Source organism: Triticum urartu, chromosome 4A (genome assembly GCF_056163025.1).
Source record: "Triticum urartu cultivar PI428250 chromosome 4A, HENAU_Tu73, whole genome shotgun sequence".
NCBI lineage: Eukaryota > Viridiplantae > Streptophyta > Magnoliopsida > Poales > Poaceae > Triticum > Triticum urartu.
In genome coordinates, this window is record NC_141876.1 from 275,282,711 (window position 1) to 275,308,123 (window position 25,413).

A 25,413-nucleotide genomic window follows, 5' to 3' on the forward strand; every position below is an offset into this window, starting at 1 on the left:
TCCTATTTTGATGATTATGTGCATTAACAACAAGCCAGATCATGATTTTTTGTGTCATGTAGGCACAATATACCCATGTTACCGCAAATTGAGATTTTGGATGATTGAGAGTGGGATATGCGTTTTTATACAAATTTGTTCCATACCATCTGATGAGGACATCAATACCATTGTTACACCCACAGCCCCTACTGTTACATATACTGGACCAATTACTAGAGCTCGCGCACGCCAATTAAATTACCAGGTACTTTCGTTTCTTGGTAATGATTCTAATGTTCATGAGATTATGATGCTGCCTAAATTGGATACATTTGTTTTGTTTTCAAATGAAGGGCCTAGCTTGGAGAAGGATGAACATTGGAGCAAGAACACGCATGAAGTTGATGGCATGCGCAAGGGGATCAAGAACGGAGTTACAAGTGATGATTTCAGGACTTTGAAGCCGCCATAAGGAGTGCATGAAGCCATGGACGAAATATACAAGATGCCACTTCATAATATTCGTCCATAGGCTATTCTAGGTGCTGCATCACCTTATTAATGGGCCAGGCCCATGTAATTTCGAAATACTTAAGTATAGGCTATTTTTAGAGTCCGTATGTGTGGGGAAACAAGAGTTAGGGTTGGTTTCGGACCCCACCCTCAAGGGCCACGAAATTCCCCTCTCTTCCTCCATATATACAGCCCTTAGGGCGTCGTTTAGACTTTGGGTTTTGTTTAGATTAAAAGTTCGCCATAGCTGCAACTTCGCGTACTTCGTTTGTGTCCAACGACCAGACCAAGACGTCACAGAACCCCACCTTGATCAATAAAGCTTTCATCTTATATTCGCAATATCCAGATTGCAATCTCAGTTTCTTGCTTGTTCTTCGTTTGCTCGCAGGAAACAGGCCCTCGTGGTCAGGTTGATCGTGCTCCGGCGTGGTCAATAACCCCTCGGAAGTTGGTTTAGCAATTGCTAAGGCGCGACGTCTCGCACGTTCGTAGTCGGATCGTCAAGGTCGACTCCCACAGAAAACGATAGCCACCATCTCATCGAAACATCGGGACACCTTTGCCTCTATCAAGTGGTATCAGATTTCCAGGTTGCTCGGTGAGATTTTACACTTTTTTGTAGATTAGATCGAGTCTGTTCTTCATACCTACAGTCCACGAAAAAGCCACACAAAAAAAGTTAGGGTTAGTTCATCATATCCGAACCAATCTGAGCCTTTGCATAATCTTTTTAGGGTTTTTGCTTTGTTGAATTTGCGGTTGCATCGTCGTGTCAAGTTGCTGGTCTTAGAGTCTAGTCTTTTAGAGTTTCGAGTTCTGGTCATAAGTTGTCACGCCGCCGCCGCACCATCATCGTCGCCCATCTACCACTTTTGCTTATCCGCCACCGCTCTGAATCCTTATCCATATACCACTACCAATCCGTATCCATATACCACCATCAATCTCTATCCATATACCACCACCGCTACCATATACCACCACCACTGCCATATACCACAACCATATATCCACCACCAATCCGAGTTCTTCTCATATTAGGTTTGTTCTTGAGATCAATCTCAATTCCGATTCGTGTTTCCGTGCCTGCGTAGGTCTCGGAAAAAAAAAAGAGTCTGGAGACCCCCGGGCAGTTTTTAGGCCAAAATTTTCACGGGCAAAAATATTTTTGCCCTATCCTATTTTTAGGCTTTTCTGAGTCTTTTGAGCCACGTGCCATCGTAGTGAATTTTTGTCGCACTTTTTCGTCGTCGCTGCCCTGATTTCCGAAAAAAAAAGTGGAATTTTTTTTTTCGTGCCCATCCTATCAGTTTGACGAGGGAAGAGTTTTGAGACACTTGCCATTATAGTAATTTTTCGCAAAAAAAAAGAGGAGCGCAAAAAAAAAGCGAAAAAAAAAGTTCCAGAGTGTGCTTTTCCCTTATTTACGTGCAGCGCCGTGATTTTGTTAGTGTTCTAGGCTCGCGTCTCTAGCACGGTCTAGCCTAGGACCAGCACAGTACCGTCGTTGAGCGTTTATTCAACTTTGCATCTCTGAATTGATTATTGCTGACCCTTGTTGCTACCATACTATAAGCCTTCCCAGCTCCACATACCTCTACGTCGTGCGTTTGACTCTCCCTGGCAATCGCTCTATCCAAGCTTTTGAGAGTTTTGACTACAACGGTTGCCGATCACCGCCTGCTGCTGGGTAAGAACTGGTAAGAATTTGAGATTTGCTTGACGGATTTGTGACACCCGCCACCACCACCTCTTGTTAGTATTCTGTAGGATCATATTCTTGTGTGTTTTCTATTGTTGCTAACCATGGCAGGATCACAAGCCGACGAGACTGACTGGGAGAACATGACGAATCAGGAGTTGCATGATAAATTTCAGCAAATGATGAATGGACAGGTGCAGGATGTGCTAAACAGATTTGAAGAGGCCATGGAGAAGATAGATGACATGGAGAAGACGTTCGAAACAAAGCTCGATGACAGGTTTAATGAATTGCTCGCGCGTCTTCCACCACCACCACCGGCTGCACCTAACGCACCTCTACAACAACAACGACGACGACTACCTACACATCGTGAAACAGCCCTCCGCCGAGCGAGCCGTCTCCCTCTTGCACCTGGCCAAACTGTTGGTGCTGCTGTTGCTACTTCTGTGGCTCCTGCTGCTGATGCGGAGGAGGAGGATGATTTTGCTGGCGATTACGAGGATGAGGTTGATCAAAATCAGAACTACGTGCCACCACCAGCACAGCAACCATCAGGTCGTCCACATGCAAATAATGGCAATGGTAGGGCTCACCCTCAGGTACGAGATCATGACCATCTCCATAAACTAAAATTGAATATTCCACCATTTGAGGGTAGATATGTTCCTGATATATATCTTACTTGGGAGTTAGAAACTGAACAACGATTTACATGTTTACAATATCCCGAGGAGAGACGTGTTCCTGCTGCTGTTTGTGCATTCACTAGTTTTGCATGTGTTTGGTGGTCTGAGCATTGTAGATTATATCCCATTCCTGCTACTTGGGCTGCTTTGAAAACTGCTATGCGTACTCGTTGGGTTCCACCATATTATCAACGTGAATTACTTCAAAAATTGCAGCGCTTAAGACAGGGAAAAAATTCTGTAGAAGAATATTATCAGGAATTACAAACTGGCATGATTAGATGTGGTATTGTTGAGGAGAATGAAGCTATGCTTGCACGTTTTATGGGTGGATTAAATAGAGAGATTCAGACGATTCTAGAGTATAAGGAGTATACTAATATCACTCGTTTATTCCATCTTGCTTGTAAAGCTGAACGTGAAGTGCAGGATCGACAGGCATTGGCGCGGACTAACTTTTCTGCAGGTCGACCTTCTTCATGGACACCACGTGCATCATCTACTTCCACACGTTCTGCTTCACCGGCGCCTCCGTCGGCTGCCACCTCCAACCGTGATACAATAAAGCAGGCACAATCACCACTATCTGCCAAGAGCACACCTTCTGGGCCTGCAAAGAGCTCTTCTTCATCCATGGCATCAACAGGGCAAACACATGATATTATTTGTCGACGTTGCAAGGGTGGAGGTCATTATGCGAGAGAATGCCCATCTAAGCGTGTGATGATTGTTACTGAGGATGGTGGGTATGAGTCCGCTAGTGACTATGATGAGGAGACTTTGGCTCTTATTACACGTGACGAACACGGTGGAGACGATTCTGATCATGAGACGCAATACATGGCTCCTGAAGATGCTGACAGGTATGAATGTTTAGTTGCTCAACGTGTTTTGAGTGTGCAGGTTACACAAGCTGAGCAAAATCAGAGGCATAATTTGTTCCATACAAAGGGAGTTGTGAAGGAACGTTCTGTTCGCGTGATCATAGATGGAGGGAGTTGCAACAACTTGGCTAGCATCGAGATGGTGGAGAAGCTATCTCTCACCACAAGACCACATCCACATCCTTACTACATCCAATGGTTCAACAACAGCGACAAGGTTAAGGTAACACGTACTGTTCGTGTGCATTTTAGTATCTCTACATATGCTGATTATGTTGATTGTGATGTGGTACCGATGCAAGCATGTTCCTTATTACTTGGTAGACCATGGCAATTTGATAAAAATTCTATTCACCATGGTAGAAACAATCAGTATACTCTTGTTCATAAGGATAAAAATATTACTTTGCTTCCTATGACTCCTGATTCCATTTTGAAAGATGATATTAATAGAGCTAATAAAGCAAAACAGGAGAAAACTAAGAGTGAAAATCAGATTGTGGCAAAAGAATTTGAGCAACAAATGCAGCCTAATAATAATAAACAATCTAGTGTTGCTTCTGAAATTAAATTGAAAAGTGCATGTTTACTTGCCACCAAATCTGATATTGATGATCTAGATTTTAGCAAATCTGTTTGCTATGCTTTTGTGTGCAAAGAGGCATTATTTACATACGAGGACGTGCCTTCCTCTTTGCCTCCTGCTGTCACTAACATTTTGCAGGAGTTCGCCGACGTCTTTCCACAAGACGTGCCACCGGGATTACCACCTATTCGCGGGATTGAGCATCAAATTGACTTAATTCCCGGTGCATCATTACCCAACCGGGCACCATACCGTACCAATCCAGAGGAGACGAAGGAGATTATGCGTCAAGTACAAGAACTGCTCGACAAAGGTTATATACGCGAATCCCTTAGTCCTTGTGCTGTTCCTATCATTTTAGTGCCGAAAAAGGATGGTACGTCGCGTATGTGCGTTGATTGTAGAGGCATTAATAATATTACTATTCGTTATCGTCATCCTATTCCTAGGCTAGATGATATGCTTGATGAATTGAGTGGCTCTACAATATTCTCCAAAGTTGATTTGCGTAGTGGTTACCATCAAATTCGTATGAAATTGGGAGATGAATGGAAAACAGCATTTAAAACTAAGTTTGGATTATATGAGTGGTTAGTCATGCCTTTTGGGTTAACTAATGCACCTAGTACTTTCATGAGGTTAATGAACGAAGTTTTACGTGCTTTCATTGGACGATTTGTGGTAGTTTACTTTGATGACATATTGATTTATAGCAAATCTTTGGAGGAACATTTGGAACATTTACGTGCTGTTTTTATTGCTCTATGTGATGCACGTTTGTTTGGTAACCTTGGAAAGTGCACCTTTTGCACCGACTGAGTATCTTTTCTTGGCTATGTTGTTACTCCACAGGGAATTGAAGTTGATAAAGCCAAGATTGAAGCTATTGAGAGTTGGCCGCAGCCCAAAACGGTCACACAAGTGAGGAGTTTCCTTGGCCTCGCTGGTTTTTATAGGCGTTTTGTGAGAGATTTCAGCACCATTGCTGCACCTCTCAACGAGCTTACAAAGAAGGATGTACCTTTTGTTTGGGGTACCGCACAGGAAGAAGCCTTCACGGTATTGAAAGATAAGTTGACACATGCTCCTTTACTCCAACTTCCTAATTTCAATAAGACTTTTGAGCTTGAATGTGATGCTAGTGGAATTGGATTAGGAGGTGTGTTATTACAAGATGGAAAACCTGTTGCATACTTTTCTGAAAAATTGAGTGGGCCTAGTCTGAACTATTCTACTTATGATAAAGAATTATATGCTCTTGTTCGGACCTTAGAAACATGGCAACATTATTTATGGCCCAAGGAATTTGTTATACATTCTGATCATGAATCTTTGAAACACATTAAAAGTCAAGCAAAACTGAACCGGCGACATGCTAAATGGGTTGAATTCATTGAGACTTTCCCTTATGTGATTAAACACAAGAAGGGTAAATAAAATGTTATTGCTGATGCCTTGTCTCGTCGTTATACTATGCTTTCACAACTTGACTTTAAAATATTTGGTTTGGAGACCATCAAGGATCAATATGTTAATGATGCTGAATTTAAAGATGTATTGTAGAATTGTAAGGAAGGGAGAACTTGGAACAAGTTCGTTCTTAACGATGGATTTGTGTTTCGTGCTAACAAGCTATGCATTCCAGCTAGCTCCGTTCGTCTTTTGTTGTTGCAGGAGGCGCATGGAGGAGGATTAATGGGACACTTTGGCGTCAAGAAGACGGAGGATATACTTGCTACACATTTCTTTTGGCCAAAGATGAGACGGGATGTTGAGCGTTTTGTTGCTCGCTGCACTACATGTCAAAGAGCTAAGTCACGACTCAATCCTCATGGTTTATATATTCCTTTGCCTGTACCTAGTGTTCCTTGGGAGGATATATCTATGGACTTTGTTTTAGGTTTACCTAGAACAAAGAAGGGGAGGGATAGCATATTTGTTGTCGTGGATAGGTTCTCGAAAATGGCACACTTTATACCATGTCATAAAAGCGATGATGCTGTTAATGTTGCTGATTTGTTCTTTCGTGAAATTATTCGCTTACATGATGTGCCAAATACTATTGTTTCAGATCGTGATACTAAATTTCTTAGCCACTTTTGGAGATGTTTATGGGCTAAGTTGGGGACTAAGCTGCTTTTTAGTACTACTTGTCACCCCCAAACTGATGGACAAACTGAAGTAGTCAATAGAACATTGTCTACTATGCTTAGGGCTGTTTTGAAGAATAACAAGAAAATGTGGGAAGAATGCTTGCCTCATATTGAATTTGCTTATAATCGTTCATTGCATTCTACTACTAAGATGTGCCCTTTTGAAATTGTGTATGGTTTCCTACCTCGTGCACCTATTGATTTGTTGCCTCTTCCATCTTCGGAGAAGGTTAATTTTGATGCTAAAGAACGTTCTGAATTGATTTTAAAAATGCATGAGTTAACTAAGGAAAACATTGAGCGTATGAATGCTAAATATAAACTTGCTGGAGATAAGGGTAGAAAACATGTTGTGTTTGCACCTGGAGATCTTGTTTGGTTACATTTGCGTAAAGATAGATTTCCTAATCTGCGCAAATCAAAGCTAATGCCACGTGCTGATGGTCCTTTTAAGGTTTTAGAGAAAATAAATGATAATGCATATAAACTTGAGCTACCTGCAGATTTTGGGGTTAGTCCCACTTTTAATATTGCAGATTTGAAGCCTTATTTGGGTGAGGAAGATGAGCTTCCGTCGAGGACGACTTCATTTCAAGAAGGGGAGGATGATGAGGACATCAATACCATTGTTACACCCACAGCCCCTACTGTTACATATACTGAACCAATTACTAGAGCTCGCGCACGCCAATTAAATTACCAGGTACTTTCGTTTCTTGGTAATGATTCTAATGTTCATGAGATTATGATGCTGCCTAAATTGGATACATTTGTTTTGTTTTCAAATGAAGGGCCTAGCTTGGAGAAGGATGAACATTGGAGCAAGAACACGCATGAAGTTGATGGCATGCGCAAGGGGATCAAGAACGGAGTTACAAGTGATGATTTCAGGACTTTGAAGCCGCCATAAGGAGTGCATGAAGCCATGGACGAAATATACAAGATGCCACTTCATAATATTCGTCCATAGGCTATTCTAGGTGCTGCATCACCTTATTAATGGGCCAGGCCCATGTAATTTCGAAATACTTAAGTATAGACTATTTTTAGAGTCCGTATGTGTGGGGAAACAAGAGTTAGGGTTGGTTTCGGACCCCACCCTCAAGGGCCACGAAATTCCCCTCTCTTCCTCCATATATACAGCCCTTAGGGCGTCGTTTAGACTTTAGGTTTTGTTTAGATTAAAAGTTCGCCATAGCTGCAACTTCGCGTACTTTGTTTGTGTCCAACGACCAGACCAAGACGTCACAGAACCCCACTTTGATCAATAAAGCTTTCATCTTATATTCGCAATATCCAGATTGCAATCTCAGTTTCTTGCTTGTTCTTCGTTTGCTCGCAGGAAACAGGCCCTCGTGGTCAGGTTGATCGTGCTCCGGCGTGGTCAATAACCCCTCGGAAGTTGGTTTAGCAATTGCTAAGGCGCGACGTCTCGCACGTTCGTAGTCGGATCGTCAAGGTCGACTCCCACAAAAAACGATAGCCACCATCTCATCGAAACATCGGGACACCTTTGCCTCTATCACCATCTATCCATATGAGTAGAAAATTTTTCTAGTATTTTCATTTAAATTACATTTTCATGTCATTGTATTACATGTTGTTATTACATGCTGAAAGCTCGACGGCATGGATGATTTTTATACTGAACAGAGCATGCTTCTTGATATTTATTGCAATTATAGCAGTTGTTTGGTTATCTCAAAATTTTGTTTACTGCTCCCTTCATCTCATAATATAAAACATTTTTATAAACTTTGAAGTTCTAATTTCATAATTGTTGCTAATAATTTAAGAGTCAAACTATAATTTCATGTTATTTGTAAACCAAACCTATCAAAATCACATTGATTTCTCGAAACATTCACGTGCACGCGGAGACCTAGCACAGATTTGCAGCCACAACGCTAGCGTATTCGCTGTCCTGTGGATCCCAGGCAGCCAATGTTAGTAGAATAATTACTCTGCCTTTCACAAAAAAAAGAACAATTACACTGTCATCTTATAAAAAATAGAGTAGTGTTTCCGTTACGCTCTTTCTTTCGCCCGACCCAGGTACATCATCCTTACTTTTATTTTTTATTTTTTATTATTGCACCCTTGCAATGCACGAACATTTTTGCTACTCGATCCAATATAAGCAAGTGAACACCGAACGGATCCAACGGTGGTCGAGCCGGCCACCCAAAAAAACTGGCAGAGAGATCTAAGGTAGGGAGCGAGAGAGGAAGGGAAGAGGAGAGAGGAAAGACGGAGCACCTCGTCGCCAAAAATACCATGGGGAGGGATTCGCACCTCGTCCTTCTCGCCGTCCTCCTCTTCTCCTCCCTCGTCGCCGCCGCAAAATCTGCCGACGAGGACGTCATATTTGGCCTCGCCAAGTTGTTGTCCAACCCGCCCTCGTCCTGGGGTGCCGGCGGCGACGTCTGCGTCTTCGACGGCATCACCTGCGAGCGCGGCGGCTCGGGCCGGGTCACCTCCATCGACCTCGGGGACATGGGCCTCACCGGGACCCTGCCCACCTCCCTGTCTTCCCTCACTGCGCTCAAGGAGTTGCATCTCCAGGGCAACGCACTACACGGCGACTTCCCATCGCTCGCCGGCTGCACCGACCTCACCCGCCTTGTGCTCGACGGCAATTGGTTTACCTCCCTCCCAAGTGACTTCCTCAAAGACCTGCCCTCCCTGCAATACCTCAGCCTGGAGGACCTGCCACTCAAGCCGTGGTCCGTCCCTGACGCCATTGTCGGCTCCTCCTTACTCGAAACCTTCTCCGCCTCCAATGCCTCCATTGCGGGTGCCTTCCCGGCGGTTCTGGCCAACCTGTCATCGTTGAGGTCTCTGCGGCTGTCATATAATAACCTCACTGGTGGACTCCCTGCCGGGCTGGCTGAGCTGATTGCCCTAGAGAGTCTGCAGCTGAACAACCAGATGTCGGATGGGAAGCTGTCAGGGTCTATTGATGTTGTTGCTGCAATGAAGAACCTAAGGCTGCTGTGGATCCAGTCTAACAAATTCACGGGCCCGATTCCGGATTTTAGCAACTCACAGCTAGAGGCGTTGAATGTCAGGGACAACAGGCTTACTGGTGTGGTGCCAGCCTCACTCTATGAGATCAAGACACTGCGTAATGTGTCACTGACTAATAATCTTTTTCAGGGGCCGATGCCTGATTTTCGTGGTGTAAATGTAGACCTTGCTGCTGACACTGTGAGCAGGTTCTGTCAGTCAAGGCCTGGGCCATGTGATCCGCTGGTTACAACTCTGCTTGCGGTGGCCGCAGGGTTTGGATACCCAGCTGAACTTGCGGAAACGTGGAATGGGAACACACCATGTGGTAATTGGATTGGTATTGTATGCTCAAATGGGGATGTTAGCATTTTTGATTTGCACAATCGTGGTTTGTCAGGGACGATATCGCCGGCTATTGCAAACCTGACTAGTGTTGGAAAGCTAGATCTCTCAAATAATCACCTCACTGGGGTGATACCGGATACTTTGACGACAATGTCAAACCTGAAAATTTTCATTGTCTCAAATAATAGCCTCGATGGTGAACTGCCCAAGTTTAAGCCTTCAGTCAAGGTACTGGCCGACGGAAACCAGTTTGGGAAATCAGATAGTGGTTCCCAGAGTGTTTCTGCAGGTGCACTGAAATGGAAGTCGGATGCTGGCATGATTATTGGAATTCTTGTAGCTGTGGTTCTTCTTGTTATCATTGTTGGGCTTTTGGTACATCATCGGAGGAAGAAGAATGCAGAGAAGTTCAGGCCAGTCTCATCAAAGGGGTCTGCTGATGAATCTGAGATGATGAAAATTCAGGTGGTTGAAACAAATTGGAGTGCCAATGGAAATACCGCAGTTCCAGCTGATTACAGCCAGGTGAGTGCTGGTAGCGCAAACATTACTCATCTGTTTGAGTCCCACGGAATGCAATTGCCTATTGAAGTGCTGCTAAAGGCCACAGACAACTTTAATGAGGACTGTATTTTAGGTAAAGGGGGGTTTGGGGTGGTCTTCAAGGGGAACCTCAATGAGAGGTTGGTTGCTGTGAAGAGGTGTGACAGTGGCACTATGGGGACTAAAGGGCAGCAAGAGTTCATGGCTGAGATTGATGTGCTTACGAAAGTAAGGCATCGACACTTGGTTGGACTACTTGGGTACTGTACCCATGGCTACGAGAGGCTCCTGGTCTATGAGTATATGTCTGGTGGAACATTGCGTGAGCACCTATGTGATCTTCAGCGGAGTGGTTATACTCCTCTTACATGGACACAGAGAATGACAATAGCTTTGGATGTTGCGAGGGGGATAGAATATTTGCATGGCTTGGCACAGGAGACTTTCATCCATAGGGATCTGAAGCCTTCCAATATACTGCTGGACCAGGATTTAAGAGCCAAGGTATCAGACTTTGGGTTGGTCAAGCTTGCTAATGACACAGACAAATCAATGATGACAAGGGTGGCAGGGACATTTGGATACCTTGCGCCTGAATACGCCAGTATGTGCATTTCTCATTGCTTATCTTTCATTCTCAAGTACCAATCTGTATTTGTCTTGCACAAGTTTCTTGTATCACATCCATGTTACTCTTTTTCGGGAGTGACATCACTCTTTGCTTGTTTCTTGTTTGAATAACATTCTGTTCTCTTTGCTAGTCAGCACCATGTAATTATGGAATTAGGATTGTTACTTTGCACTGGACACTAATGCTTGGCACTTCCTACAAGGCGCCTTACCACTTAGAACTGTAATATAGGTGTCTTAATAGTCAGATATGTGTTTTTTCTTTGAGTGAAATACCAAACTCAAGTTGGAAGTGGATATGTCAGAAGAATATGGCCCCTTATCTTCCAAATTAGAAGAGGTTAGGTTGTTCTGGGCATAAGTTTTCACTACTGTCAGGGAGACAGAAGAAACTCTAATTACTTCAGGCCTAAATAGATAGTAATACACCGAATGCTGATGCTTTATTGATTGTGGGAGAAGCCCAATATATATGAGGAATAGCTTGGCTTATAAGCCAACTCAAGGAAATACAATCTGGACTCTGAAACAGATTCTAATATGGACGCTGTACCTAATACAAATCTGAACCTAATAAATAACTTGTAGCAGTAAAGGAATCCTAGTCAGTTTGGGCTGGACCCAGGGGGTGGTGCAGCCAGGGCTGGGGCCCTCCAACCATATGTGGTACCCTGCATAACATCTCTCACACGAGTCTATGTGCAACAGACCCAATGACTTCTATAACTTGGAAAGGCCCATAGAAGTGAGGAGACAACTTGCCATGCTTGTGACCTTGTATGCAGCCACACCATAGCGAAGGCGAAGCCACACCCAATCTCTGACGCCAAATGATGCACTGACGGTGTTTGCCATCATAATAATGCTTTGCCCCGTGTTGCACTTGATGGACACACTCACCAACCTCACAAACGAATATCGCACAATCCTGAAGGGACGTCTCCATGGCATTGAAGCATTGGTCTCACGCCATAGGTCATCGAAGATGGTGAAGAGTGCCAGTGAGAGAGCACAAAGCGTAGGTGCCGCATCACCATCACGACAAGAGAGGGTGTTAGCGATGCAACTGCACCAAGCAATAATGAAAAAGCATACAAACTAGTAAGTTAAGAGTTAATGCCATTATTAGAATCCAGTTATTAGGTCGATATTGAGGTGGCACAGGCAGAACTCTGCTGTGAAGTCGAACCCAAGCAACTTGCTCACCCATTGTTATTGAGGGATTGCTGATAGCCGTTGATCGAGGAGAAACTTTAGACTATAGTGGTTGGTGTGTGCAATGAAGGCACGACACCAAAGATGCCATCCCTAGTGACGTTCAACTTGAACTAGTCTGATGAGTTCCCACTCGTAGGCAGTGAGCATGGCATGGCGTGGAGCGATGGGCCATCCGAAGAAGGCAAGAGCCCACGCCTTGGTGAAGAACGATGGCAGAGCCAATCCCGGAGGATCACGCGATCTCGAAGGAAGGTCTCCATGGCTACCATCCTGGCATCGCCGGGAACATAGTTGCGAAGACGTGGTGGTGGCCGACCATAAACAACCTCCAATGGAGTGGCACGAAGAGCGGAGTGATAGGATGTGTTGTACCAATTCTTAGCTCAGGGCAACCATTCAATCCAGCGCCCGCCGGGGGCAATCAACTTCAGTCTGCCAGGGTTGAAACGCTGAGCTCATGTGAAATTGAATGCCGAACTTGAATAATTCACGCCAAAAATTGTTGGGAAGATAGGATCGCAATCACTGACGATGCGATCGATAGTCCATGGAGGCATATTGTGCCATCAAAAACCGCCTTTGCCGTACAAGCAGTCGTGTATGGGTGGGACAATGGAATGAAGTGCGTATATTTGGAGAAGTTATCAACATATTTGGAAAAGTTATCAATGATAGAGAGCATCATAGACTTTCCATGCACCTTTGGCAGGGCCTTGATGAAATCCATGGAGATATCACTTCGCACGGACGCTGGGATCAGTAAGTAACTTGGCAGGGAGGAGTGTCTCCGTCTTGCTGCGCTGGCAGACCACACAACCACGTACGAAGTCCTAAACCAATTGGCGATCGCTAGGGACATGGAAATCAGCTCGGAGTCGATGAAATTCGTTTTGGACCTCCTCGTGAGCGGCATGAGCGTGCTGCAAAATCATTGTTACGGATGGGAAGGTGGGTAGCACATGCTCCTGACACCCATGGAGAATCAAGTTATTGACACAACTCTATAAGCGGTCGTGATCATCAGCACGAATACCATAAAAAATGGAGGTCAACTCGGGAGATGCATTTGATCTCGTGCTGTAGGTCATAGAAGATGGTGAAGAGTGCCTGTGAGAGAGCACAAAGCGTAGGTGTTGCATCAGCATCATGATAGGAGAGGGCGTCAGCGATGCAACTGCACCAACCAATAATTAAAAAGCACAGAAAGTAGTAAGTAAAGAGTTAATTCCATTATTAGGAATCCAATAATTAGGTCGACGTTGAGGCGGCACTTGCGAAACTCGACTGTGAAATTGAACCCAAGCAACCCCATTGTTGTTGAGTGATTGTCGATAGCCGCTGGTCGAGGAGAAACTTTATACTATGGTGGTTGGTGCGTGCAGTGAAGGCACGACACCAATGATACGATTGCTAGTGACGTACAACTTGAACTAGTTTGATGAGTTCCCGCTCGTGGGCAACAAGCTTGGCATGGCGGCAAGCGATGGGTCATCTGAAGAAGGCCAAGGGCCCACGCCTTGGTGAAGAACGGCGTCGGAGCCAGTCCTGGAGCCATCACACTCAGTAATGGATAATGGAGTGGTTGTCGAAGTTTGGCATCTGGAGCACCGAGCCTTGACTGAGGGCACGTTTGAGCGCCTGGAAGGCATCCTCGGCTTTTGTGCACCATAGAAACCCCTCGCTGAGTACGCGCATGAGAGGAGTGGCGAGCATGTCGAAGTCCTTGACGAACTTGCGATAGTAGCCGGCGAGCCCCAAGAAACCACACAAGGCTCTGACCGAACGAGTAGGCTAGTCTGGACCGATGCACACCTTATCCTTATCCATGGCCACCCATCAACGTTGATGACATGATAGAGGTAGTGACGAGGATATGACACGCCGGTCCATGAGCAAACAAGGTACTCACCTCCCACGGGAACGTGGCATGCGACCCACCACTTGGGCCAAAGTGTTAGGCTCGGGAGGCCTATATTTATAAGACGTGGCATTGGGAATGCTGCCAAGGGCTCGATTGGACTAAGGGCGTGAGCCCATCAGCAATCCAGCTCAACTCATGTGACCCTAGCTCGACCAGGTATATAAAGCGAGCTAGGGACCTTCTGGGGAGGGAGGGTGTGGACATTTTCTCTAGATCATCATAGTGCTAGGATTTCCACCTACCCCCATCTTCCTCTTCGCAGTCAGGCCAAGAGCTTGTAAACCAAGAAACAGGTCTCCCCGATGAGGACTCGAGCAATACAACCACCAAAGGTAGGAGTAGGGTCTTGCCTCCTCTCGGAGGGCCCGAACCTGGGTAAACTCCTTGCCTCGTGCCTTACTATCTTGATTTGATTTGCCGCTCTCACACCCTTTTGACGGCACTGCTGATTACGAAACATCGACAGTTGGCGCACTAGGTAGGGGCTGTGCGCGTGGATCCTTCGAGTGGATCGGGATGGCTTTCTTAACCAAGATCGGCTGCGTTGCTTCAGGCTAAGATCTCTTCCTCGGTCCCTTCCTCCTCGTCTCCAACACAACAAAGGTACATATCTTCCTCGTCCTCTTCCCAAAGGGCCAAGTCTTCCGCTTCTGTGCCTTGAGCTTCGAGGTCAACGGCTTCGGGTGCCTGCATCCTTGTGAGGGACACCTCTGTGGCAGCTTGACCCCGTGCATCCTGCCCTATGGAGCCCAACCGCAACGGTGTTGGGTGCACCTGACGATAGCTGGACCGAAGCTCTCGCCAAAGGCGAGAAAAGGCCAGATCTCAAGGCGACGACACCTTCCCCAACCAACTAGCAGCCTGGATGTGCCCTGCACAGTCCATGATCCCGGCACAAGGCGGTGAAGTGTCGCCTCATCCGACGACATGCCATGAGAGGCACTACGTCGTGCTGGTTCAAGGGGAGGCACCAAACACACACCCCTTTCTCTCTTGAGGACCAATGCAACGCAAATACATCGCCACGCTATAGTCGGGCTCAGGCGACGGTGGCAATCAGCGTCATGACGAGCCCAAAAGACCTTTGCGTCGGGCCCTGTATCTCGGGTCGGCGGCACCATTCCCGGTTAGCCATAACTGGGACGTGCCCCTTCACGTCTGATAGAAGGCGAAGGTGTGTCGCCTCATCCGTCGATACACCACAAAGGGCGCTACCGTGGTGCCAATCCCAATAGGTGCTGATCACACCACCCTCCTAGAGCCTGACCTTTGTTAAGCCAAACGGCATAACCAAGAACTCATAGTGGCTGTCATTTGTGTGGAACGCTGTCTTAGCAAGGATTCATCCGTACCTGAAGATATCCCGAGCGCATGTGAAGCTTGGTGAAGAACATGATGACGGGAATGTGAAACGTGTCCTTCACGGTATGGTTGTTTAGTATCTAGTAGTCGACGCATAAGCGCCATGAGTCATCTCGTTTCTTGACGTGGACAGGCGAAGAGAAGGCCAAATTGCTTGGGAGGATGCTGCCTTGGGCCAACCATCTCAGTGGACTGGCGCTCGAGCTTGTCCTTCTGAAGTTGCCCATAGCTGTATGGCTGAATGGCAACGGGCACGGTGTCGGGTAGAAGCCGAATGCGGGGTTCGTGAGAGCGCACTAGAGGCAACATGGTCGGAGTGGCGAAGAGGTCCACAAACTCGTCAAGCATGTCACCCATTGGGCCAGAGTCCTTGCTTCTGATCATGCGGACAGGACATCAGGCTTGAACGGAGGGTGAACAAGGGGTTGGTGATAGGGTGGTGGTGGGCCAGTTTACTGCAGGAAGAACTAGGAGGTTGGAAAGTGGGGTAGTGACAGCAGTGTGGGAAGGTGCAGATCAGATACTGCACTCACGAGGGTGGGGGTAGTGGTGGTAGTGGCGAGTGCGGTGGAGGCATGGGCCGGCGTGGAGGCGGCAACGGAGGAGCCGTTGGCTTCCAGCTGAAACGCCACACGGGGGTCGGTTAAGCTGAGTGCCCATGCTGAGGGTCGACCTCGGTGGGAGGTGGTGGAGCGCTGGGGCGCTGCTCTAGGGCATCGAGGTGCAGGACGAGGCCCTCCATGAAGGCTTGATCGGTGGTCCGTTGCGCCACCACCTCCTTTTGTTGGGTCGCTAGCTCCTTGAGCACGAGGTTGATGTTGCCGCCGTCAACTTTGTCATCGTCCGCCATCGTAGATGAAACAAGCTCTAATTACTCTAGGCCTAATATTGATCGTGGGAGAAGCCCAACATATAGGAAGAATAGCCTGGCTGACAAGCCGACTCAAAGGAAATACAATCTGGACTCTGCACCTAATACAAATTTGAACCTAATAAATAACTTGTAGCAGTAAAGAATCCTAGCCACTTTGGGCTGGAGCAGGAGTGGTGCGGCCAGGGCTGGAGCCCTCCGACCATATGTGCTTCCCACATAAAAGGAGAAGATTAGGTTGGTTTGCAAGCTTGTTAAGGACTTTACTCGTGTACTTTGGAGGCTACGAAAGCCTCTACAATAGCAGCGATAGCCCTACCAATGAACTAATGAGGGTTAGCACGCCCTGGCCCTCAGACCCATACCTAACTATGCTCATAACCTGAACATACAATTGGTTTTAACATAAGAGTGATAAACATAACAATCTACATTGTTTTAGTCTTCTATTTGTTGGACAGGATGCCTGTTGGAGACCATCAACACCTTTTTGTTGTTAAAAGAAAGCAAAGCTGTAAGAGTTGATATATTATCCATATAGATTGTTGATTAATTGAAATGTTTCATTTAAATAAATGTTTCGCAAGTCACTCCTAAATATGAAAATTTGTTTTGACCATATAGTACTTACACTTAATTGAGCAGCTCCCAAGGAACTAAAGAATCAAAGTCCATAGCTGAACTACCGGCTCATGACCCAAATATCCTAGCTTGTTTCAGTAGTTCGAGATTGTAACTTAGACTGTTTTAGAGTTCAGGTTAGAAACTGAACTTTCTGAAAGTTTAGGGTTGAAAAAAAAAGCTTTTCTTCATAATGCTATAGTTTTCAAACTTTTCATGAATCTCCCGCCAAATGACAAAGGGAGCCAAGATAGGTGGTTATCAGGTTGACCTAATTTCTCTCTTTTTTTACGTCAAGTTTTCGTCCATTTTGGTATTTGGTTGATCTCCAATATAGTCATCTTTCTTATCTATGAAAGGTGTTAAAAGGAGTATTAGTATCTGTCTAGGTCTCCTTACACGCATTCATATTGGTCTAGATTTCCTTACTAGTACTCCAAGTCTGTTGTAATACATTTATATTCTCCCAGTGGGCTATGCAATACAGATAAGTTGTATCCATAATATGGTATCAGGGCCTAGCTTAGGTTTTCATCGTTATCCTCCTGAATGATTCCTGACACTGCAACTTGTCTCTTTCCAATCAGATTTTTCCGGTTTCTTCCAATTGAGTCTCCCACTCGGTGTCCATCCTTTTGCTTCTCCACCAAATTCGATCTTAGAGCGATTCCTTCCTGTTCTCCTAGAAATTGCTCAGTCTGAACAATTTTGATCTGCCCATAGCCGACGCAAGTGCTATTTCCGAATCAAAGCTCTCAACCATATTGAAGCACCAGATCTCCACCACTCATTGCACCTGCTGCCCGAGGTCCGCCCTTGACCTACTGCTCTCCGCCAAGTCGACACCCTCACCAGGTCGCTGTTGCTGCCTCCTATGACGCGTCACCAACTCCAGGTCACTGCCTTACCTCCTACTGCCCTTGTTCGGTTGTGCTCCTCGGGCTCTCACCCTTTGTGTTCCGCTTGAAACAACGGGGGCATCATTGCTTCTCTGGCCACGTGTTCAGTTAAGGAACAAAGAAAAAGGCACAATGTTGTCATCGGCTCTACTGACTCTGTCTTGCACATGTGCCTTCCCTTGGTTCTTCTGTGCCTGCTCCATTGTCTCCTTCGACGACTCCCGCGGATGGTGGTGGCCGCTCTACATCGACTTACAATGCTTGTCTTCCATCAGACCAGACCAAGCCGCTACTACTTTTCCACTGGTTGTTGTTCTCCACCGTCACTCCTCGCTCGCATCTCACCTGCAAGGACTCCTCCGCAGCCTCCTCTGCAAACAAGATGGCCCTTGCATCTGCAAGCCCACTTCTCTTGGTAGCTTGCTCCACGTGCTGGCTGTGCTTCCTTGGCCTGCTTCTTGCTTGGCTCGGTCCGCCTGCAGAGCTCTAGCTCGTGATTCCTCTGTTCCGTGTGTTGGGTTTGGAACTCCAAACCAGCTTTACTAGTTTGGCTTCTGTCTCCTCCCATGACTGTGACATCCGACTTAGGAATGATAGACTACTCATATCAACAAGGTGCACCTTTATTTTCGGGAGCCCATCCGAAAGGAATCTCAAAGTTAAGCGTGCCTGGCTTGCAGCAATTTGAGAATGGGTGGCTGGTTGGGAAGTTGATCTCGGTTGCGCACGAGTGGGGACAAAGTGCGCAGGAAAGACTAGGTGTTGGTCCGTGGGGCCATTCTAGATCCTAGGTGGTAGCCAGGCGCAACGACCACGGACCGGTGGACGTACCGGTGGTTTTGGCCGGGGCGTTATAATGACTGACCCCAAGCCAAGAGTTTCTTGAGGAGAGATTCCCACATTGTCTGGTGTGTGCTGGTTGTTCTCTATATGACTGCTTTGGCCTCCTTTTTCATTGTTGTGGACCTAAACTCGTTTTCTGGCCGCAGAGCTTCTTTTGCCATCGTTTTCTTGTGCAACGATCATTGAGACATGCTTCTTATATCCCTTTTGGCGTGATTCAACATGTTTCTGAAGACTCCATGCTACGACAACACTATGAGGACGTGTATTTTGGATTTTCACTATTTTTTTTGTTTTAGGCCCCAATCTAATGTCCTCCACAACCATGAAATCCTCAACTCTCGACTTTGGCTCCCAGTTCGGGCAATGATAATTGAGACATGCTTCTTATATCCCTTTTGGCTTGATTCAACATGTTTCTGAAGACTCCATGCTACGACAACACTATGAAGACGTGTATTTTGGACTTTTACTATTTTTTGTTGTAGGCCCCAATCTAATGTCCTCCACAACCATGAAATCCTCAACTCTCAACCTTAGTGTTATACTTCAAATGCAATGCTACCAAGCCAAGAGTTTCTTGAGGAGAGATTCCCACATTGTCTGGTGTGTGCTGGTTGTTCTCTATATGACTGCTTTGGCCTCCTTTTTCATTGTTGTGGACCTAAACTCGTTTTCTGGCCGCAGAGCTTCTTTTGCCATCGTTTTCTTGTGCAACGATCATTGAGACATGCTTCTTATATCCCTTTTGGCGTGATTCAACATGTTTCTGAAGACTCCATGCTACGACAACACTATGAGGACGTGTATTTTGGATTTTCACTATTTTTTTTGTTTTAGGCCCCAATCTAATGTCCTCCACAACCATGAAATCCTCAACTCTCGACTTTGGCTCCCAGTTCGGGCAATGATAATTGAGACATGCTTCTTATATCCCTTTTGGCTTGATTCAACATGTTTCTGAAGACTCCATGCTACGACAACACTATGAAGACGTGTATTTTGGACTTTTACTATTTTTTGTTGTAGGCCCCAATCTAATGTCCTCCACAACCATGAAATCCTCAACTCTCAACCTTAGTGTTATACTTCAAATGCAATGCTACTGTATACGCTTTTGCATTTGAGGTGTGTGTTCCTATTGGTCTAGATTTCCTTTGCTTTGTAAGTCCGTTGCATATATTCGCTCCTTGGTCCATGCAATATATACAAGCTGAACAACAAGTTGGCGTAGGCTAGAGCTGAAACCCATAAAATCTCGAAATCAACTCAGGTCACATAGATAGCTAACTTTCACGCACCCATGTCCATGACTAGTTCTTTGGTGACATTCCAGCCCTTGAGATCTCTCTTTACGGACTTCTTCCAAGTCAAGTTTGGTCTACCCCGACCTCTCTTGACATTACCAACACGCTTTAGCCGTCCACTATGCACTGGAGCTTTTGGGGTCTGCGCTGAATATGCCCAAACCATCTCAGACGATGTTAGACAAGCCTCTCTTCAATCGGTGCTACCCAAACTCTGTCACGTATATCATCATTCTGGACCTGATCCTTTCTTGTGTGGTCACACATCCACCTCAACATGCGCATCTCCGCTATCCCTAACTTATGAACAATGTTGCCTTTTAGTCGGCCAACATTCAGCGCCATACAGCATTACGGGTCGAATGGCCATCCTATAGAACCTGCCTTTTAGCTTTTGTGGCACTCTCTTGTGATAGAGAACGCCAAAAGCTTGGCACCACTTCATCCATCCGGCTTTGATTCGATGGCTCACGTCTTCATTGATATCTCTATCCTTCTGCAGCATTGATCTGAAATATCGAAAGATGTCCTTTTGAGGTACCACCTGCTCATCAAGGCTAACCCCTTCCTTTTCTCGTGCCTAGTAGTACTAAAACCACACCTCATATACTCACTTCTAGTTCCACCAAGCCTAAAACCTTTTGATTCGAAAGTTTTGCATCCATAACAAATGGAACAGTAAATATAAAAACCTCTTTGGTCTTCACCTGGATTGCTGGAAACCAGGCGGGTTATTAATTTAAAATAAGTAAAAACATGTCATGAAATTATTTTGCTCATAGTACAGTTTATATCTAACCAATCTAAATATCTCTTATTGCTTAGTGGACAAAAGGTAATTTGACTGCACGCTTTCTGAATGTCATCTATTTTGGTACAGATGTTCTATATCTGAATGTACTTTTCCTCCTTTTTTGCACTCCCCCAGTTCTTGTCTTCCGTTTTCATGTAGTAGTGATGAGCATGCAATTTATATGTTTACAGCTACAGGGAAAGTAACTACAAAAGTTGACGTTTATGCATATGGTGTCATACTAATGGAGATGATAACTGGAAGGAAAGTACTTGATGACTCATTACCTGATGATGAAACACATCTTGTAACAATCTTCCGAAGAAATATGCTTGACAAAGAGAAGTTCAGAAAGTTTGTGGATCCTACACTAGACCTCGGTCCTGAGGCTTGGAAGAGCCTGCTGGAGGTAGCTGATCTTGCCCGGCATTGCACAGCACGAGAGCAAAACCAGAGGCCCGACATGTGCCACTGTGTGAACCGACTTTCCAGTCTGCTTGATGAGTGGAAGCCTACAGAAGTTGATGATGATGACGAGTGCGAGACAAGTGAGATGCATCTCAACCAGCAACTTGAGAAATGGAGGTGTGATGATTTTACCATATCAGATTCAGATACGTTCAGCACATTCAATATGTAAGGAAGTAAAACTGACAGTTTGCAACCTACCCTATGATGTCATGTATAAATGGGGGAACACAGACTACCGCATCAAGCGGGCTACCATTAGCTCTTGCAATCGCCGACTGCAGCGGAGGTCAGACATGTCAGATGCTGTAATTAGCCCATTGAGCAGCTACCTGAGAACCCGGTAGCTTGATTATCAGCGTGTCACTCCGCCTGCTTTGGTGAGTGCTAAAGCCAAGCATAGCTTTGAAGTTGTTGATGTGTCTATAGCTTGTTCACTCTATATGGCGCGTAGTGCTAGTAACATTGAACAGCCGATCCATTTGTTCTTGGATGGTCTAGAGAAGGAAAAAAGAAAGAAAGATGAAGCAAGCATCCATAAGTCTACGGCAGAGGCGTTTTTTTTTTTGAGAGATGTAGAACAGTTGTTTTGTGAACTATCAAGCACGAGGAATTCTTTTTGCGTGCAAAAATGCCAAATGGAGGCCGAGCTCCATCTAGGTCATAATATTGAAAAATTCAAACTCATACTCTACATTTCACAAACTTTAAAAAAATTAACATGCCTAGAGGCACAATGCACATGTGTATAAATTTTCACGATGAAATACGTTAAAATGAAAGCTACACAAAGAAAAAGCCAATTCTTTGGCTTTTTAGCACATGTATTGTTAATCCTTAAAGTTCATGATTATTTTTTGTGCAGCTCGCAATTTAAAGTATTTTTTTATCATGAAATTTATACACATATATATTACATCCTTATATACATGTGTATTTTTCCCTGAGTTTTTTGAAACTGAAAAGTTTGGATTTTGATTTTTTCAAAATTAAGACCTTAATGGAGCTTGGCCTCTAAAACGTACTCTTTTGCGTGGCATTTATAATTGGGTGTATGCGGCTGAAATTTGTGTGCTTCCATCATCCTGTGCAGTTTGTTTTGCTCCCCCCGCCACCCTGCCTTAGGTTTGATGAGTCGGTGGCTATTATATTGTTTCGATGAGTCGGTGGCTATCATATTGTTTTGTTAGGCGTTGGATCGCCTAGGGTTCTTGATCTTGTCGTGCCCATAGAGTCCCCACTAGTATATAGAACATGAAGATAAACTCTACTTTGAAGCAATTTAGTGTACACTAATAAAAGATAACGATGTTGCTCCTTCTCTTGTCCTATTTTTCTTATTTCGTTTTTACAGCTGTGTGGTAAGTCTTTTAGTTGATCTTTTTCTTTGGTAGGAGCAACACCGCACATGAATGACCAACACACTTTTGAATATATCCATAACTCTTTCTCAATACATGTAAGAAGATGCAACGACAAGACGAAGCTAGAAACATTGCATAACATGTGTAGAATAAACATATAATCATGTATTGTAAAACAATGATGATGGAATTTGCATCACAATATATCTCGAAATGACTATGAAAATACCATGATAGGTAGGTATGGCGGTTGTTTTTAGGAAGATAATGTAGGTGAACATGAGAAAGCCCTCCCACAAGATTCATATGTATTAGGGAAATATTCGCTATGTCTTGAGGAGAGAGTGGGCAATGCTCGATAACGAAGAAGCCAACAATTTTAAGATGAAATGGAAGTGCACAAGGTTTTCAAACTCACGTTAGTCATAAAGAACTCAACCATCACACTCATGCATTGCAACATTAACATAGAACTGTGCAATATAGTACTCCACGGGTGTATTTGGTTGAAGTTAACCGCCTTGCATCCCGATGTAAACTAAAAACTGGTTACTTACCACATCAATCCTCATTTTATTCTACTCCAATCTTTATAGAAGTGTGGGGTATGATATCAACCAAGGGGAGGTGAATGGGAGATTCGACAATTTATTCCAAAAGCGAGTTCTTCAAAGAAAAATAGAGCAAATAATATTAAGGCAGAACTGAATAAAGGCAAATCCAAACATACACAATGACTTAGAGGAAATATACGCTAGATCGACTGAGTCAAATGTAACAACAGGCTATATAGAGGTATAACAAGGCCGAATATGAAATTAAACATATTTCATTTGGTGGAATAGAATGGTGTCACACCCTCGATGCGACTATATCTCCCACGTGTCGAGGCACGACTTAGAGGCATAATCGCATTGAAGGCATATGTCGCAAGTTAGGCAATCTTCACAACATCCCATGTAATATAATAATGAAAGGGGAGATAACATAGTTGGCTTACACTCGCCACGTCAATCAAGTACATAAATAACATTACATCATCCAAACACTCATGGCCCGACTACGACGCCAAAATAAAAGAGAACCCAACATGCGACACGGTCCCAATCACCCCCAACTCGGCACCACTATTGATCATCGGGAAAGGAAACATAGTAACGTTGAGAGTCTTCGTCGAACTCCCACTTGAGCTCATACGCGTCTCCTGGAGCGGAATCATCAGGCCCTGCATCTGGTGTAACAGTAATCAGTGAGCCACAGGGACTCAGCAATCTCGCACCCTCGCGACCAAGACTATTTAAGCTTATAGGTATGACAAGGTAAAATATGAGTGGAGCTGCAGCAAGCGACTAGCAAATATGGTGGCTAACTTATTCGCAAAAGAGAGCGAGAAGAGGAGACAAAGCGCGAGCGAGAAACTAGAGAGCAACCTGCGCAAACATTACTCCAACACCGTGTCCACTTCCCGGACTCCGCCGAGAAGAGGCCATCACGGTAACACACTCAGTTGATTCATTTTAATTGATTAAGGTTCAAGTTATCTACAATCGGACATTAACAAATTTCCATCTGCCCATAACCGCGGGCACGGCTTTCGAAAGTTCAATCCCTGCAGGGGAGTCCCAACTTAGCCCATGACAAGCTCTCACGGTCAACGAAGGAATAGATCTCCTCCCAAGACGTTCCGATCAGACTCGGTATCTCGGTAATTCAAGACACTTCGACAGGTTAAAACAAGACCAGCAACACCGCCCGAATGTGCTGACAAATCCCGATAGGAGCTGCACATATCTCGTTCTCAGGGCACACTCAAATGAGCCAGACGTCGGGTAGGCCAGCCCAGAGTTGCCCCTGGTAGCCCCGCACATCGCTCGGTTGGACCAACACTCAGAGGAGCACTGGCCCCGGGGGGGGGGGGGTTAAAATAAGATGACCCTTGAGTCTGCAGAACCCAAGGGAAAGAAAAGGCTAGGTGGCAAATGGTAAAACCAAGGTTGGGCATTGCTGGAAAAGCTTTAATCAAGGCGAACTATCAAGGGGTTCCCATTATAACCCAACCGCGTAAGGAACGCAAAATCCGGGAACATAACACCGATATGACGGAAACTAGGGCGGCAAGAGTGGAACAAAACACTAGGCGAGAGGCCGAGCCTTCCACCCTTTACCAAGTATATAGATGCATTAAGATAACATAGCAATATAATGATATCCCAACAAGTAAATAAATGTTCCAACAAGGAACGGCCTTCAATCTTCACCTGCAACTAGTAACGCTATAAGAGGGGCTGAGCAAAGCGGTAACATAGCCAAACAACGGTTTGCTAGGACAATGGTGGGTTAGAGGTTTGACATGGCAATTTGGGAGGCTTGAAAGCAAGTGGTAGGTATCGTAGCATTGGCATAGCAAAAGAGCGAGCAAACTAGCATAGCAAAGATAGTAGTGATTTCGAGGGTATGATCATCTTGCCTGCACAGTTGTCAGAGTTGACTGGATCCTCGAAAGCAAACTCAATGGGCTCCTCGTTAGCGAACTCGTCTCCCGGCTCTACCCAAACAAGACAAACAAGCAACAAGGATACAATCAACCACGTGCAAGAACCCAAACAAGACGATGCGATGATGATATGCTATACGGGATGCGATGCGGTATGCAAAATGCAAGATATGACAGGAAATGCATGAACCTGGCCTCAACTTGGAAAAC

General features: G+C 45.2%; 1 protein-coding gene across 1 annotated transcript; it reads left to right on the forward strand.

Annotated features, from left to right (window-relative positions):
* The first annotated feature begins 8,689 nt into the window (after positions 1–8,689).
* Positions 8,690–21,891, forward strand: LOC147975576 (receptor protein kinase WSS1-like). The gene is made up of 2 exons (XM_087518266.1): positions 8,690–11,016; positions 21,069–21,891. Exons 1-2 carry the CDS (start codon positions 8,790–8,792, stop codon positions 21,515–21,517), a joined length of 2,676 nt encoding a protein of 891 aa, XP_087374392.1. The 5' UTR covers positions 8,690–8,789; the 3' UTR covers positions 21,518–21,891.
* Positions 21,892–25,413: the final 3,522 nt, after the last annotated feature.

Excerpts from the sequence above, each read along its gene's own strand:
- LOC147975576 (XM_087518266.1), top strand. The coding sequence starts at position 8,790 with ATGGGGAGGGATTCGCACCTCGTCCTTCTCGCCGTCCTCCTCTTCTCC. Across the intron at positions 11,017-21,068 it reads CCTTGCGCCTGAATACGCCA|CTACAGGGAAAGTAACTACA; the intron begins GTATGTGCATTT and ends ATATGTTTACAG.